The following is a 16159-nucleotide window of genomic DNA, read 5'->3' as shown; positions in this document are numbered from 1 at the left end:
GCTTATTTGAGCTACTCAGCTACTTGAGGCCAAAAAAAAATCTCAAACCACGACCCTCATTTTCAGTAATGTGAGCATTCAGCTCCCACTCGCAACACTTCTAATCAGGCCACAAATCTGTTCCTTTTTACGCCTGCAGATGGTTGCTTCATCTCCCTACAGATGGTATCCTGAAGTCAAGGCAAGTGGCTTTCATGCAGAGCTCCAAGACTACTGTATGACAAAATTTGATACAAGCTGAAATGTAGTCTTCCAAGGAAAGACAGAAGGCTATACTTGTGGCAAAAATCCTTTATTAAACTATATTTTGTAAATTCCTTTTCACATTAGAAATTCTAAATGCAAATTACAAAATTGTTTTTCAGTAAAAAAATGAAAGTTATAATTAACAGCAAAATTACAACTTTATACAAATAAAAAAATCCATTTTTTACTTTAATTTAAAAATAGACATTGATATCTTCCAATGTACTGGTCCTAACAGTTTGTACAACTGGTAGCTGCAATACTAGGTCTTTTCACATGCATATTCACATACAAGTCATTTAATCCTCTGCACAGTTTATTTAGCTGAAATAGCATGAACAGTTGGGCTTTGGTTGGGTTTTGTGTGGGTTTTGTTTAAAAGAACGTGGTACTTGGGAATTCTATTAAGTCAATTAACTCTTCTTTGTTACGGTGTTCATACTCTATCCTCTCAGCTCTGCAGAGGGCAATATTGTGGAAATGTGAACTGCATTTAAGACATAAACATCAATAACAAAGTCTATGTATAATTTCTCATATTCCATTTATGATGATCCTTCTTTGCCATTATCAACAATAAAATTATTTTCTTGTCTACCCACTGTATTTTCTGGCAAGATTAAATAACAGCTTTGTTACATTTCACTTCAAGTAAAACTTCCTAGAATATATGTTCTGCTAAGCATGTAAAGATCTTCCATGACACTGTACATATTCATGACAGTGATGTTCCAGATATTCTAGTGATGTTCTAGGTTGTGACTAGAGTTCTGGACATTGTTTAAATGGGGATTCCCAAGTCAGAATAGTTTCAAACAGCCACAAAAAATGCCAGTTAAACTTTGCCTGAGGTGTCCTTCAATAGGCCTATAAAAACATTAAGTTTAAATAAAATTGTACAACATACTATTAGAAGCAAAAGCCAAAATCATTCAAGTATTATCAATGTATCTTGAAGTTGGGTTTTTTAAAATAATTTTTGTCCTACTACTTTCACAATCAACTGAAATATATTTTTAAACACTCACATTACTTAGAACAACTTTCTTCATTGCACCCCTGGGCCTTTTTTTAAAAATTTATTTATTTACTGTAAGATAACTTTTCAATGCTAGCACAAGCATTAAATTTTGTATTTAAAAAAAAAAATCATTTTCCTAAATTAAAAATTGGGATAAATGTTAAAATGTTTTGCAAAAAAGAACCCAAAAGTCACATATTAAAGGCTACCAGTCATCACAACCATATGCTGTTGAAGAATAAAGAGTGGTACACAAAATAGGTATTTTAACAGTCACACATTATTTTACAGTGCTGGTGGCAATACTGCTAAGTGCTACTTTTAATTAAAAGTATAAGTTGATACATAATTTATGCAATACCTCAGAATTCTCACTGATGTAACTGCAAAAGACATCAGAAAATCTGGAATTTCTACAGTGTAACCTACTTTGAAATACCATTTTGAAACAATTATATTTAATTCATCCCACTATACATTATAAAAACAGTCAAAGAAGTACAAGAAGTCCAGTGTTTTTTTTCTGGACTTTTTGGCAAGTAACGGAAGGCATGGAGATCTTTACTAATAAAAGTCTACTTTCTTTCTCTCTGTGCACTGATCTTCTCCATTCCGCATCCAGTTCAGCGCAACTTCTAAACACATGCTTAAGCTCCTATGGAAGAAAAAGGCTGAGCTCATCATATTTTCTCTGAGTTGGAACTACAATGCCTCACCCCAAGTTGCTGAAGCTGATGGAGACTACCACTAACTTCAACAAAGGCAAGATTAGTTCTGCCCATGTTATGATTTTAAACCATTGTCTTCCATCAAAGTTCAGCCTGTAATCAATTCATACTGGGTGAATGATCAAACTATAACCAGGCAGGATATTCAGAGTACCTTAGTAAACCTCAACATGTACTCAAAGGGGCAAGGGAGAGAGAGAAGTACTCCAAACTGCTCTTAAGTGATGCACTCTGCTGACTTTGACAGACTAGAGAAAAGGAACTCTCCTAGTAAGGGGTGGAGCTGAGGTTTTGCCCTGAACATTTTTTATGTATTTATCCAAACAGGAATATGGGATGAAAAAAATAATATAGAGGGACACTGAAGCTCAGTGGGAACAACTTATTTTCTGGAGTCCTAGCCCTCTTCCAGAGACTGTTTATGCACCTTTTATTCTTTAATCTCTTTTGTCCCCTTGATCTTACATCTTCAGTTTGCAGTGGCAATTCTGAAAGAGGTTCAGGAAGTGGCAACTTCAAGAATACTCCCAAGCACACTGGTTAGCATTTTCAGGGGAAGTGAGTCAGGTGTAATCATTGTCCCCTTGCTAGGCCAGAGAAGGTGAAAATCTGTGTTTCTCACCTTCAGGGTAAACTTGTCAACAACTAGATTATGATGAACAGATGGGCAAGACAACTTTTTCTGCTGTCTTCTGAAGTGAAATCTAAGATGTCTTTGTCCATGTCAGTGGTGTGAACATGCTGAGTGAATCAGGCCCCCTCTCAAAACAACGAGAAGTGCTGGTACTTCCCTGTTTACAAGCAAATCACTGTGGGGCTTGGGCCCCCAGCAGCTCAACACACAACACTTCTCAGCATACACTGGGACCTTTGCTGGGCAACTCAGCCACCCAGGCCAACCAACAGGGAGTATGCTTCAAGAGCTGCCCCAGAGAGCTGCACCTCGTTCCTTATAAACAGTAGCACTGAGGAAAAACTGTTCAGGAGCAGAGGAAACTCCTTAGTCCAAAAGAAAGATCTTAGCTCCACTGAGGCAATTCTAGCATCTGCAACCCTGGACAGCTGATAGTCTGAACTGCTGTCTCGAGTCCAAGTGGCTAAATGACATCTCAGTCCATCTGAGGGACCATCACAGAGGACAGAGCATGGGCTTCACCCCATAGGACTTCATACGATGGCAGAAACAGCTCTGCTAGTGTTGTTTGGGGAGCACAGATCTTTTGTGTTTCACCCACTGGTTACCAGAGCAGCCCAGAGAGAAAGAAAAAGGGACACAATTCAGATGAACTAAGTACCCACAAAAAATATGAAATTTACAATGACAGTCTATTATCCAGTAACTCCCTTTGATTAAATATTATTCAAGCTATTCTTCCACTTGAAATCACCATTAAAATATTCTTGTATTTGTTGAAGTATGACAAACTCATTTTTAAGTCTACTGTACAGTGCATTCACTGTGTATATACTGCAGTAAATATGGGTTTTGAGGAAACATCATGTCTTTCAGTTTGTCATCAACTTACATAGACACATTTTCAAGTGAAAGCTATTTCTGTGCACAGCTTTTCTCACAGAAGTTCCTTGCTTATTACTACTCATGCACACAAATGGCAGAACTTGCACACACATATGGATTCATACACAAAGTCTATGTGCATGTAATTCCTGGATAAAATTTACTGCAAAAGTAGTTTAAAAATAAAAACCCTTCCCATTAATCCCTAACTTATTAATATTATTCCTATTACATAACTCATACCTGTTCTGAAAAAAACCTTACAACAAAGATTAAACAGTTTGTAGTAAAAAAATCGTATGCCTTTCAAGAGGCAAAGATGTCATTAAAAGTAATAATACATTTTAAAATATATTTCTATTTTTAAAATGTTCTGATTGCTTACTGGAAACACCTGCCAAAGTACAGATGTTTAATTTGGGGGGGGGGTGTTCTGTTTGGGGCTTTTTTGTTGTTGTTTTGGGTTTTTTACACAGGTATTTCTAGATGCTGATACAATATCACCACCACCAGAATAACTTCTGTACTCCCAAATTTTCAGTTAGGCAATTACTACTGTAGTATTAGAATTCACTTTGATGTTAAAAATACATTTATAAAATGTCTCACAATCATATTTTATACAAGAAGGTCACCAAATTTAATACACACAGAACGAAGACACGTCACTATTAGACACTTGTAAAGTGAGACAGTACTCAATTTGCTCCATTTAAAAAGCCATAAAGAAAGAAACACTTTTAATACCATAGATGTTAAAAAAATAAGGGCAGTTCCTGCAAAATTACAGTATTAGCTATGTGTAAGTAGAGATTGAACTAGAGTTGTATTCTTCCCTTTACTAGATGACAGTAAGCCTGCAAAATTATCAAAACCACACTGGTCATACTGCATGGTCCTTTACATGCAACTTCCATCAGTACTGGGAGAAGCTTAGAATGGAATAAGGACGATAGAATTGCTCAATGCATCACAAAATAACTACTAAAACCAGACTACATCAGACTTTTGAAGAAACCTGGAAATATTTAGCACTCAGCTGTACTGGATTTGAAATATCAGTAGTTGCCAAGTTCCCACCTCCCCTGTGCTCTTCTGAAGGGTTTAGCACAAAGTTCTGAATCACAAAATAACTTTGTACAAGGTACTATGTTTTAAAAGCACAGAATCCACAGCAGTTAAAATGTGTAAGGGTCAAAAGACATAAACTCTGTATGTTGAAAAGACAGTTATATTTTAAAATTGTACTTTAACTTCCCTTTAAAACATCAAATACTGCTCAGCAGAATTCTTAATCTGCATTTCTGAGACTTCAAATCCTGTAAGTGTCGTCTTTTTTGCAGGTTCAAAAAATAATCCATTCCACACAAAAATTTTCTTGGAAACATACTGACAAAAACACTTGCTGTAAATTGAGACCATTTCTAATAAAATATTATCCATTAAAACAGACTACAAAATACTATTGCAGTTGTTCAAAAAGTTTTTAGCTGTAATCTGACACCTCAGTTTCTATATTCCTCTTCTCTTCTTGACAACCCTTCAATTCAGCATGACTTTCAGGCAGCCTGGTTTTATTTCTGTGAACCTGTGAAATGAGAAAAGACGAAGCTTCAACATGAAAGCTATGTGCAATGACATCTCCTTCAGCCCTCATCAAACATATGGAAAGTGATAAGGTTCTCAGTCAAGTATGTGTGAGTCAGGAAATCAGCATCATGTCCTCTGGATGTGACAGCAAAGGAGGATTTTACAGGGTCTGGAGAGGTGAAGAGCTGGAAACAGCAGAAACTAAGAGGAAGATTTCATACAAAAAAAAAAAAGCTGCCCAATATTCTTGGTTATATTCATTCTCCTCCTCTTTTCTTGCTCCCCTTTCATTCCCTCTTCTTTCAAAAAGGATTTTCTCCCTTGTCTTCTGTAGAAATTTAGAAGGAAATGGAAAGTCTTTGCTATTTCTGAGTCCCACCTTCAGAGTCACCTTCATACACTTCTGTAAATAAAAAGCAGCAAACACACTGGTGCCAGCCCAGACTTGCTAAACTGTTGTCCCACATAAGCAGCTGAAAGCTAAAGCCAGTATTGGAGACCAATAAAAAGCAGGATTAACAACTTTTCACAGTAAAACTAGCAACCCTGAATGGAAATATGTAATTGAACTTTTAGAGAAGTTTAATTCATAGTGTTTTCATCTATCTTAGAGTAAAATATCGTGCTCCATATAAGATGGTTTTGTGTCAAACAATTGCATAGGATTTATGAAACAGCAGAGCTACTTTAATCTGAAACAGCAGACCTGCCTTAATCTGTTTAGTAGTTTAACAGTATTCTAAAACTAACTTCAATTTTCAGTTAGTTAAATGTGGGTTAAGAAAAAAATGTATCAGTAACAAAAATCTAAACTCACCTGAAGTTGTGGCTTGTGAGGTATCTGATAGCTGCTGGTCTGATGCGAGCAACTCCTCCCTGGCTATGGCTTCCTCTTCCCGTGATAACACAAAGATATGGTTTACCACCAGTCTGCTGGTACTCTGTAACAGCAGGGATTGTAACGGTTAAAATTTTCCCTCGGCAGAGACTTGGCATTCAGTATAACCTTTCCATCCATTCTGCTGAAAATTCTCACTAGTGAATTCAAACTTTGCTTTCCCATGCTGGCTATGCATCTTTTACATAAACAAATCCATTTTCCCCCTCTTCTGAAAAAGATATTCTGAAAAAATAGTCAAGCTTTTTAAATCTAGATTGCTTGCAATATGCATGTTGTGATCATCACAAAATCTTTCTAATTTCATAGCAGCTTTACTGTTTCTATTATCTAGTCTTCACTTGGAATTTATATCCTGTGATGTAAATTAACATTGCAAAATTAAGAGGTGGGTGTAACTTAGTTAATTTTTAAGTTATACTTCTCCCTATTGTTTCACATTTTATCTTAATGTGAATAAAGAAATAATATTTTATTGGATAAAGAAAGGAAGAAGAAATAAAATATAAATCCACACAGGTTTTGACACTGAAGTCACACTTATTGGGACTAACTTCTGCTATGTTAGAACACTGCGAATCAACAGATCAACACATCACATGAGCTTTATTAGGGCATATAGCCCTGATAGCAAATGCAATTGCTCTTCTCCCAGAGATCACAGCAACCTAAACAGATGAAGAGTTTGAAAAAAACAGGGAAAAATATAAATTAAACTGGGTTCTCACAACAAGCCAAGATTTGCCAGTTCGAGATTATCACTTCACATGACATCTTTCCTCAACTACCCTCTCTCTCTTGCCTAACTTTGTTTGGATTTTATATTAGTTTGCTGTTAATTCTGCCAGCACTAAGTGCCCAGTATTGATCCCTTTCCCATGCATGCACACTGAAATTAACCTTTTTTTTTAGATTTCAGTGCATGAACTGAACAGAGAGCCCCTACAATCATTACAGGACTCCTGATTTAAGTGCAGCTCAGGAAATTTAGCTCTAAAAAGCATTAGGTTACAGCTTAAAGTATACAAATGTCATTTTAGAAATAACACAAGATAATGAAATGTAATTATCTCTTATGTATGTTGGAAGAAAAGTATTATCTAAGGCCTCACTCAACACTGTTGTTTCTACTCTGTGGAATAGATGTTTCAAAAAATTAGCTTTATATAGTGGTACCTTGTGTAAGAAAGGTAGTTATGAAAGCATTCCCAGTGTGCTTTAATTTATAGGGTAAACTAATAATGCAGAAAATGTATCTTCTTACAGCAAGAACACTCATGAAGTACTTGAACACTCCACTGGGAGAAAAAATAAGCCCTTGAGCAAAACAGCACAAAATGACATTTATGGAAGCAACAGTATTCTGATCTCAAGAGATTGTGCTGACAAATTCATATGGAAGTTACTGAAAGACAGCACAAATCACACACTTTCATGTAAAAGTTGAAGACGATATAATCATTGTGGTTAGAATTCACACATAATGATTTTTCTTTAAAGATTAAAAAAGCAACACAGTTCTGATAAAACAGTGAGTAGATAACACAAACACTTGTGTTACTACCTCTGTTAAAAATGCCAGGAAGGACAGATCAAGTCTTCAATAAAAAATTAAAAGGATAAAACAGAAGAAAGAGAAAGATTTACAAAGAAGCATAGGGGAGGGTGGGGGGTTGGGGGTGGGCAAGCCAGAGAGCAAAAAGATTCATTGCCGTGCCAAAGAAAAACAATTCCATAGGGGAACTCTGAAAATAAAACAAACACAAAAGCCAGTTGTTTTTACATGTTATTAAAGTACATTCACTCCCTCTGATATTCCAATATATCATGATTTCTTAGTAGAAAATGAAGAGAATAACTTTTAGGGGGCAGGAATTATTAGCTTATTCCTACCTTCACTTTTTTCCTGCAGCACTCTGGACAACTGATTCACAGCTTCATCCACATGGAGACCATGCAGATCCAATACATTCATAGGCAGTAAGGATGTATTTACTTTCTCAAAGATTTGCACAGCAGCAGCATGGTTGGCTTCTTTCATCTTCTGCTCATGAAGACGACCCTTTATTTATAAGCACAGCAACTATTACACGCCGAGACATAATCTAAGCTCCACACTGCTCATTGGGTTCAAAATGACAGTACTGGCAGGGTGCTTTTAGCTCACAGTTGGAAGCAGTAAAATTTATAATCGCAACAGAACTTCTGGAAGAGGCTCAGTGAGACCTACTCACAAGGAGATTTCATGAAATCTGTTCTTAAGAAACTACTCAAAGCTGGCACAAAAAAGAAATTATAACAAAAGCCTTACAAGAAAGAAAAAATAACAGAAAAGGCACAAAACTATGGTCTTACATAAGCTAAAAAGTTACACTCCATACTGATTTTCAGATTTATTACCCTAACAATAGAATTTTACTTTCAGAAAAAGTATCGTGCTACAAATTTAATGAAACAATGACAGAGAAACTGCCTGACAGCCCAGGAAAAACCTTCTGAGTGTTACAATTGAGGTTAAATCTTACAAATGCATTCCCTAAAAATCAGACAAGACAAGGGTGCTTTTTTTTTTTTTTTTCCCATAGTTGTCTATTATATCTTCTAATATTTTTGATAGAACTTTTATGACTGTCAAGGTCAATACAGTCCCTACTGGAATTAAGGGCAAGCAGCAGTACAGGGTTATTCACACTACACAGTGAACAAGTACCAACTATTTCCTATGAACCTTGCAGTGATAATATCTGAAGACTGAAGTAACAAATTATGTCTTTGAAGATCTGTAGGCACAGTCTGAAAAGGAATGGAAGACTTAACTCCAGGTATTGCACTGACAAGGGCTCAAGTGAACAGAAGTGACAGTCTGTCTTACACTTCCTTAAAATGGATCATGTGAAGTGTATTAGTGTCAGACCAGAGATATCAGCCCCAGAACTCTCACTTGCAGAGGATTCTCAAGACAGGCTAAGGCCACTAAGCATAAAATATTTTTCATTACTAAAGGTAGCTTAGCTTGCCTTTTTATTACCTAGAACAAAAATATGTTCTAAATTTCCAGACTGTACTTGTCATTATGTCTGAGAACAAAAGTAAGACAGAACTTGAAATTACATTTCTATTTAAAAATCATAGACCTATGTTTAGAATCTCTCCAGACTTTAAGAATATATAAACCAAGAACATAAAGAGTTCATTATAAAGACCGATAACCAGTATTTCCTACATGCAGAGTAACAATCTAAACATTTAGAGTGATATGTTATACCAATTGTGTGAAAGATTTTTAAGATATTAAGCAAATTCAAGTCATTCATTATTACATTTTTGTTCTGTCATAATGCAATTCATAGTTTAGAATTAAATGCTTCTATAATGTGAATTCTTACTGATTTTTTAATATACTATTAGATCACGGAAAAGCTACAGCCTTTGGAGATATTTGTAACAGAACTTTCAGAGTAGTCTGAATGAAGTGTGAATGGGTGTCACATGAAGGCACCAAGAAACCAACATACAGGAACGGTTACAAGAACAGCTGATAATTATAATCAAGAATATGATCAACAGCAATCAAACTGGTATATACTGAGAAATGTGCTCGAATTAAGACCAGAGAGCCTGTGCTCCAAGCCCAGAGTACCCAAGACTGACTAGCAGCAGATTTACAGTCCAAAACTAGATGGATGGCAAAAGCATGACACACCACACCACCTTTATCCCAAACTAAGACAGACTGTAGCCATAATCTGAATGAGGAAGCAAAAACAGCAGGCAGCAATCCTGCCCAAGATCTATGGAGGATGAAGCAAGCAAGATTCCAAGGCAAAAAAAAAACCTTCTTAATACCTGTCTAATACCTAAAAAGTACAAAAGATGTGTCTAAAACCAGTTCATCACCAATTAAGAGGAACACGAGGGACATATGGAGAATTTGAAAACTGATGTTTGTTGCAGTCCACATCACACGAGTGAACTGGGCCAGACCACATGGACACGGGTCTTGGTATTTACACTTATGTGAATGCGAGAGTGAGATCTGTGAGAAAACAAGCATGTGTGACTAAGCACTAAATATTATCTTTCATGAGGTCTCGCACTGAATTTGGTTATATTAGTCTCCTGTATCAGTACTAATGAAAGGGATTTTACTTGTAAGGGGATTTTCAATACAACACACAGGGAACAGTAATTGAGCAAATTTATCAACTCTAGTAGGCACAATGTTTTTCTTATCATTTCTAATTCAGTATTTAAGTACCTCTCTAAATTCAGGCAAAAAGCACAATATTTACATTTACCTGATGTGCATAAAATGCTGCCACAGGCTTCATACCCATGCGATAGGCCTCCCCAGCCTTCTTCAAACATTCCTGTCTCTTTTGCTGGTGACAAAAAGCTTCTGCTCTTAAATCCTCATATTGTGGATATTCAAAATCTTGAAATATTTCACTCAAAGGATCATCCTCTTCCTTACTTTTTTTTGCCTGTAGGAATTTGCAATGTTGAAGCTAAGTATGCATCGTAGGGTGTTTTTGGATATAGCTTTGAATATGTTTGTAACTACTATTAAAAAAAAATAAAAATACCTTCTTCTCACGGTTCTTTGCAGCACTGTAGGTAGAAGCAATTTCATTTGGCTGAACGCTTTCTTGAGCTATAACTGTTTTTACAGGATCTGCCTCCAGAACACAGTTCAGAAACTGCTCAGTTTGTTCTAAAGAGTAGCTGTAAAGGATAAGTAAAATCTATGACTTTATAAATACATTAATAGCTGCTACATTTATAAAAATGCATATTACAAACCTTGATATTGTTAGAGAAGTAGATGACAATGCAAATAAAGCACTGGAATGGAATTTTACACCTTATTACAGAAAGTCTTGCAGACTCACTGTACTGCATTACTGGCATCAACACTCATGCAGCCTTGGTTCACTGAAATCTAACTGAGGAGCACTTGAATATTAAAAGGACAATGAAATACTAAAGTAAATTGCATTCTACCTTAATCAAGCAGATATTAGTTTAGAAGTAAACACTGGGTTTTGGGCTGGATAAATTACTACTTCTTAAATCTTCCCTGGTCCAGGTTAGATAGTACAAACTAGTTTAAAATCATCTGTTTTCTGAAACCATTATGCAGAAAATTCCTTGTATTTCCAGTCAAGCTTTGTATTAAATTTAATGAAATAAGAATAGGACATCAGTTGCCATCAGATTTCTAATAAGCCCTCTTTCTTCTTTATTCTTGCTGTTCAGTAAGCAGACAAGAGGAAGACTGATCAAAAGTAAAGACAGATTTTGGGAAAGGCAACACTATGAAGGGGATTTACAATATGAAAAGCAAGAGATTGTGAAATGCTTGAGCTGTAGAGATGGACGAAGGATGTATTTTAACCATTCCACAAGGAAAGGTTTTGATAACAACCTGAACAAGCAGAAAGACTGACAAGCAGGCAGGCAAACCCATATGTAGAGACAGACATTCAGCTGGCCAAGGATGAAGAAATAAGTTTCTTTCGGAAAAAAAGTTCTCAGGAACATGGATTTAAGAAGGTAGCTACATATCCCAGAAACATAATGCAGAAAAGAGAATGTCAGCAGGAGGAGATGGAGAGATAGCTCATTCCTTCAGAGCTGCTGTAGTAACCAGGAAAGGACTCATAGCTAACATCAGGTGATGGTAGTTTTCCACTTGGGAGGATGCCATTTTCTGAGAGCCCACTATTACCAACCCTGCTAATTTGTCTCACTTGATTTTAAACCTCAGCTCTAGAGCAAATAGGCAGTTCCACTGACAGCCTGTGAGAGGTAATAACCAGAGACATTCTTCTCCCAATGAGAGACACTATCTACTGCTCAAAAAAAATAAACAAGTCTACACATAGAGCTTTTATGCCCTTTTTGTTTTTAAGACCAGCTAGTTTTGCCTTTATTTAGGTCTACCAAAAGTATGCTACTTTGGAAAAAGCCATTCTTTAGCAGGATCTTAACTCTTAATATAGTAACTATGCACTATAGCATTACTGAGTACCATTTTTAAAAATAACTTTTAGATTTCTTACCTGTTGTCCTTGAAGACATCCATTAAGAAATTTTGATTAATAGTTGGAAACATCTCAAAAAGTTGCTTCTCCTTTAGTTTAGCAGCACAGTCTTTTCTAGTCATAGAAGGGATACGATTCTACCCAGAAGACAAAGGAAAAATATTGCAAGTTCTTTATTAAAACAAAATATAGTAACAGTAGAGCCAGTCCCACTTTCAAGATTTCAAAAAGTATCTGCTCAGTAGGCGTGCACCCACAGCAATGACAGCATGCCAATATCAGCCTGCCACACTGATCTGATAAGAATAAAGTAGGGACAGGTAAGTTGTACTGTACATCACTGCAGTATTCTGCAGTCATTTGAACAGACTCAGTTGGAGCTCCCCTATAACTTGGACAAAGCAAAAGGAAGATTTTAAGGTTTGGAATGCATTCCCTGCTAGTCTACCTAGTTCAATGCTAAGCTTGTGCAGAGTCCACCTCTCTATTCCATATTAAGGGCCTGGGATTGAAACAACATTTTATTATTGAAGAGTGTAAACAATTTTGGCTTGGTGTGTCTGAAGCAGTACGGTAATAAATATTCATATTTGTGAAGTCATTTTGAGAAAGCATAATAATAGCTCAGAATAAATCAGACTGATCATTCCAATACTCAAGATTTTTTTTTTAAAAAAGTGGTCAAAACAAAGCCAAGCTCCATGAATCCAAACTGAAAATAAAGCTGCAGACATCACAGTTGTTATTATCGGTAAGCCACATACATGCAGTTCAAAGAAAGAATCCACAAGTCATTCTTTCAAAGTACAAGCTAATCCATCCAGCTTTCTATACCAGTAGAAACAAAGCTCCTCTTTTTTAGGACAGCTACTTCTCAGAGACAAATAAAAATGCCTGCTCTGAACAACTCCCGGGCAGTAGAGGGCAGCATTATGCACACACCAACTAGACTGGCTATGGGAACCATGTGGCAGATTAATAAAAATATTTTTTTTAAATTACTATTTCCTGACAAGTGTGTAGAGAAACCTGTTTGAGATTAACCTCAACTATTTCTTTTAATGTCTCATCTGTTAGGAATGTTGTGGGTTCTCCTTACAAAAAATATTAAAATCAGTTCAATCCATTTCTAAACAAAAAAGGCATGGAGCTAATTAAGATTTTTTTTTTTTAATTCACTTTCCTAATAAAAAGTGTGTGAAATCACACTGATCTTTTGGTTTTAGGTAAGCAATCAAAAAACAATTCAACCAAACACAAATTCTAACCTGTATAGTGAAATGCACCATGATCTGTTTGTGGAACAATCAAAATAGTACATTTTAAAATGAGATTTATATTTTTAAATCAGAAACATCTACCCCAAGCAAACCCTTGTATCACAGCAATCAACAATATTAATTTTCATGCATTTGTCTTATGAATTCAGGGTGTAATCAGAAGCACAGAGATGAGTCACTAGATAAGACATACTCTGTTTCATTAATAGTAACAAATTTAAACTGCATAAAAAACTGGTGCTATCCATACCAGGTCCTGTTTCTCCTGAATAGCTATTTCTTCAGATATTATTTGTCTGAGAGAAACTTTCTGAATCTGAGCATTCCAGTGATCCATAAAAGGAAAAACGTCTGATGTTGCTGGTTTTTTAGTCTGTATGTCATTAGATGAACCTGAAACCCAGTTCATTTTTTTCTTCTGTATTTTACTGTCTGCATTCTGTGATAATAGCACTTCTGAGTCATCTGTATCTATCTGCTGAATCACAGTAGGACCTTCAAAAGCAATGAAAATGAGATGACAAATAAAACAATTATTAGCTTACTTACACAAGCAACACCAAAATAATTAGATAAGTTTTTCATTGTAACAACACATTTTCACTTTCATCACTACTATTTTGCAAAGACTGTCTGATCATCTTTATCTGTTTTGTAAAACAAAAGCAAAACCATCGGACTTCCTAACCAAATTATTCAACTGCCAAGACGTATCTTACAGCTATAAACTACCTTGCACATACATTTAGTGGGGAGGTTTGTTTGCTTTTATAAAAGAATTATTGTCTCATGTGTTTACATGTTTACCTGCCTTTCCTCTACAATTTAAGGACAGATGCTTAACAATTGGGTTTTATGCTTAATGCTAACAGCACTGCTTGGTCATTCATGTGGAGATGATGTACCCACACTGCAATCCAAGTCTTCACCCATGTCCCATGCAAGAGTAGAGGGGTTCTGCTGTACAGGGACATTTCTTCAGGGAGCTGAATGAAAACTGGATCGCCAGTGATTTTAACACTTTTTGAACAAGGACATTCCTGCTACAATCAGTTCCTCTGACAAGGACAACTTGTGAATGTTGTATTCCTGACCTCCTTCTCTCAACTGTAGAAATTTTACTCTGCTAGTCATTCCCCAACCAAACCTTTTTTTTTTCCACAGAGATTACAGAAATTCTACCAAACAGCTGTCTGATCCAGCCAGACCTTCTCTTTAAATTCTCCGAAGTACACAAAATGACAGGCTTTTTGCTTGCATCTACCTTGGACTAGTGAATCTCCTTACAATTAACTTCCCCCCCCATGCCTCTGTAAAGAGAATGGTAAAAGGAATCAAGGGCAATAAATAAAAAAGCTTAGCTTCATAAATGAATCTATCATTTTTCAAAAGATAGAATACGTGCAACCTTACTGAAGTTTCAAAGAATTAAATATGATTATGAGAATTAAGTATTTTTACAATTAAGAGAAATACATACCTTCTGCAGACAGCTTACATGATTCATCTCTCCTCTGACGCTTCTAAATAAAAATAGTAAAACCATGAATGTTATAAGCAAGCTATAAATTTTGCAGTGAAACTTCACAAGTGTTAGCTTCTAAGTAAACCAGCTGCAAAATAATGTCTCACGGTATTTCTCAAAGATTGGGTATTTTTCAAAAAATATGTTTAAGAAAAATAATTACGAAGTGAATTTTAAAAGATAGAACTATCTTTCTGAAAACACATCAAGGTAGAGGAACACGCCCCACTACTAAGTTTTCATAACCTTAATTAAATACACCAAACAAATGTTTTGCCAAAAAGCATTCTGAGTTTCCTAAGGCTATGAAGGAATGAAGGTTAGAGAACTCTTCTCAATTAGTGTTCATGGAGATGTTTTGTATACATAATTATTCATAAAAGAACTCTTCTTGTATGTCAAAAAGCCAGTAATAATTTTTGGCCAGTGAAATTGTGCATCCTTTTTTTTAAAGAATTTTGGTTTCCTGATGAGGCACTCATGACACGCAGTTTCTTCATCTCTTAAACTGTCTTTCAACAGCTCTGATGATTATGACATGCTGATATACACATATTTTACACACTACTGTTGTACTGTTATCACTGTAGTCGCAAAGACACTTGCATTTGACACATTTAGACCAATACATAAGCAGACAAATGGTCTGACAAAGTGCATGCCATATCATACCATAAGCAAGAAATCTACTAACCAGAATAGATTCTTTCCATTTTTCATGAATCACTTTTGCCAAATTCAGATCAATATGAACCACACAATCCTCAACAGTTAGTGATCCTTATGGAAGAAAGAAAACATATTAATTAAGGCATTCTATAAAAACTTATCTAAGCAAATAAAGTACAGTAGCTTAGACTTATTAATTTGAATTCTAGAGATTCTGCACAAACTGCCATGCCTGTAAAAAAACTTCAGCAACTGCCAACTTAAAAAAAACATTACACACAGACTTCATTATCTGGTGTTCAAAAACTCAGAACGGGTAGAAAAACCCCAGTTAACATTAATTGTATCCTGTTGAAATATGACTACCTGAACAACTCAATTTTTCTTCCTTTTTTCCATTTTTCTAGCAGAACCTTCTTTTACAAAGCCACTGTTAATTTACAACCACAGTTTCATTTGTGAAACTGAGATTCCCCCTCTTTTATTGCAAGCCACCTGCAACTGCTTTTACGTAATGTATTTGCCACTGCCCAGCGGTCACATCCCTCCTTTCAAACACACAAACTCCAAGAAGCAAACTCCAAGTATCCCCTCTAACTCTAAAGGCAACAACAGGAATTATCATGGTATCATAAT

The 16159-nt window shown here is 35.8% G+C and overlaps 1 protein-coding gene across 4 annotated transcripts in view; it reads right to left on the bottom strand.

Annotated features, from left to right (window-relative positions):
* Nucleotides 1–620: 620 nt before the first annotated feature.
* N4BP2 (NEDD4 binding protein 2) overlaps nucleotides 621–16159 on the bottom strand; it is a 37646-nt gene continuing 22107 nt past the window's right edge. For 3 of the 4 annotated variants that reach the window (XM_026846729.1, XM_026846728.1, XM_026846730.1), the window contains 9 exons: nucleotides 15549–15634; nucleotides 14810–14852; nucleotides 13580–13824; nucleotides 12068–12186; nucleotides 10589–10727; nucleotides 10301–10486; nucleotides 7896–8064; nucleotides 5922–6045; nucleotides 621–5102 (listed from right to left, as the gene is read on the bottom strand). In XM_026846729.1, coding sequence (XP_026702530.1) covers nucleotides 5057–5102; nucleotides 5922–6045; nucleotides 7896–8064; nucleotides 10301–10486; nucleotides 10589–10727; nucleotides 12068–12186; nucleotides 13580–13824; nucleotides 14810–14852; nucleotides 15549–15634 — 1157 coding nt within the window. In that variant the 3' untranslated portion in view covers nucleotides 621–5056. The other variant, XM_026846731.1, reaches the window with a different exon arrangement.

The sequence above is a fragment of the Athene cunicularia genome (assembly GCF_003259725.1).
Source record: "Athene cunicularia isolate RWA chromosome 4 unlocalized genomic scaffold, athCun1 chr4_part1, whole genome shotgun sequence".
NCBI classification, from domain to species: domain Eukaryota; kingdom Metazoa; phylum Chordata; class Aves; order Strigiformes; family Strigidae; genus Athene; species Athene cunicularia.
The sequence above is the reverse complement of the archived record's forward strand: the minus strand, read 5'-3'. Positions and strand labels throughout refer to the sequence as shown.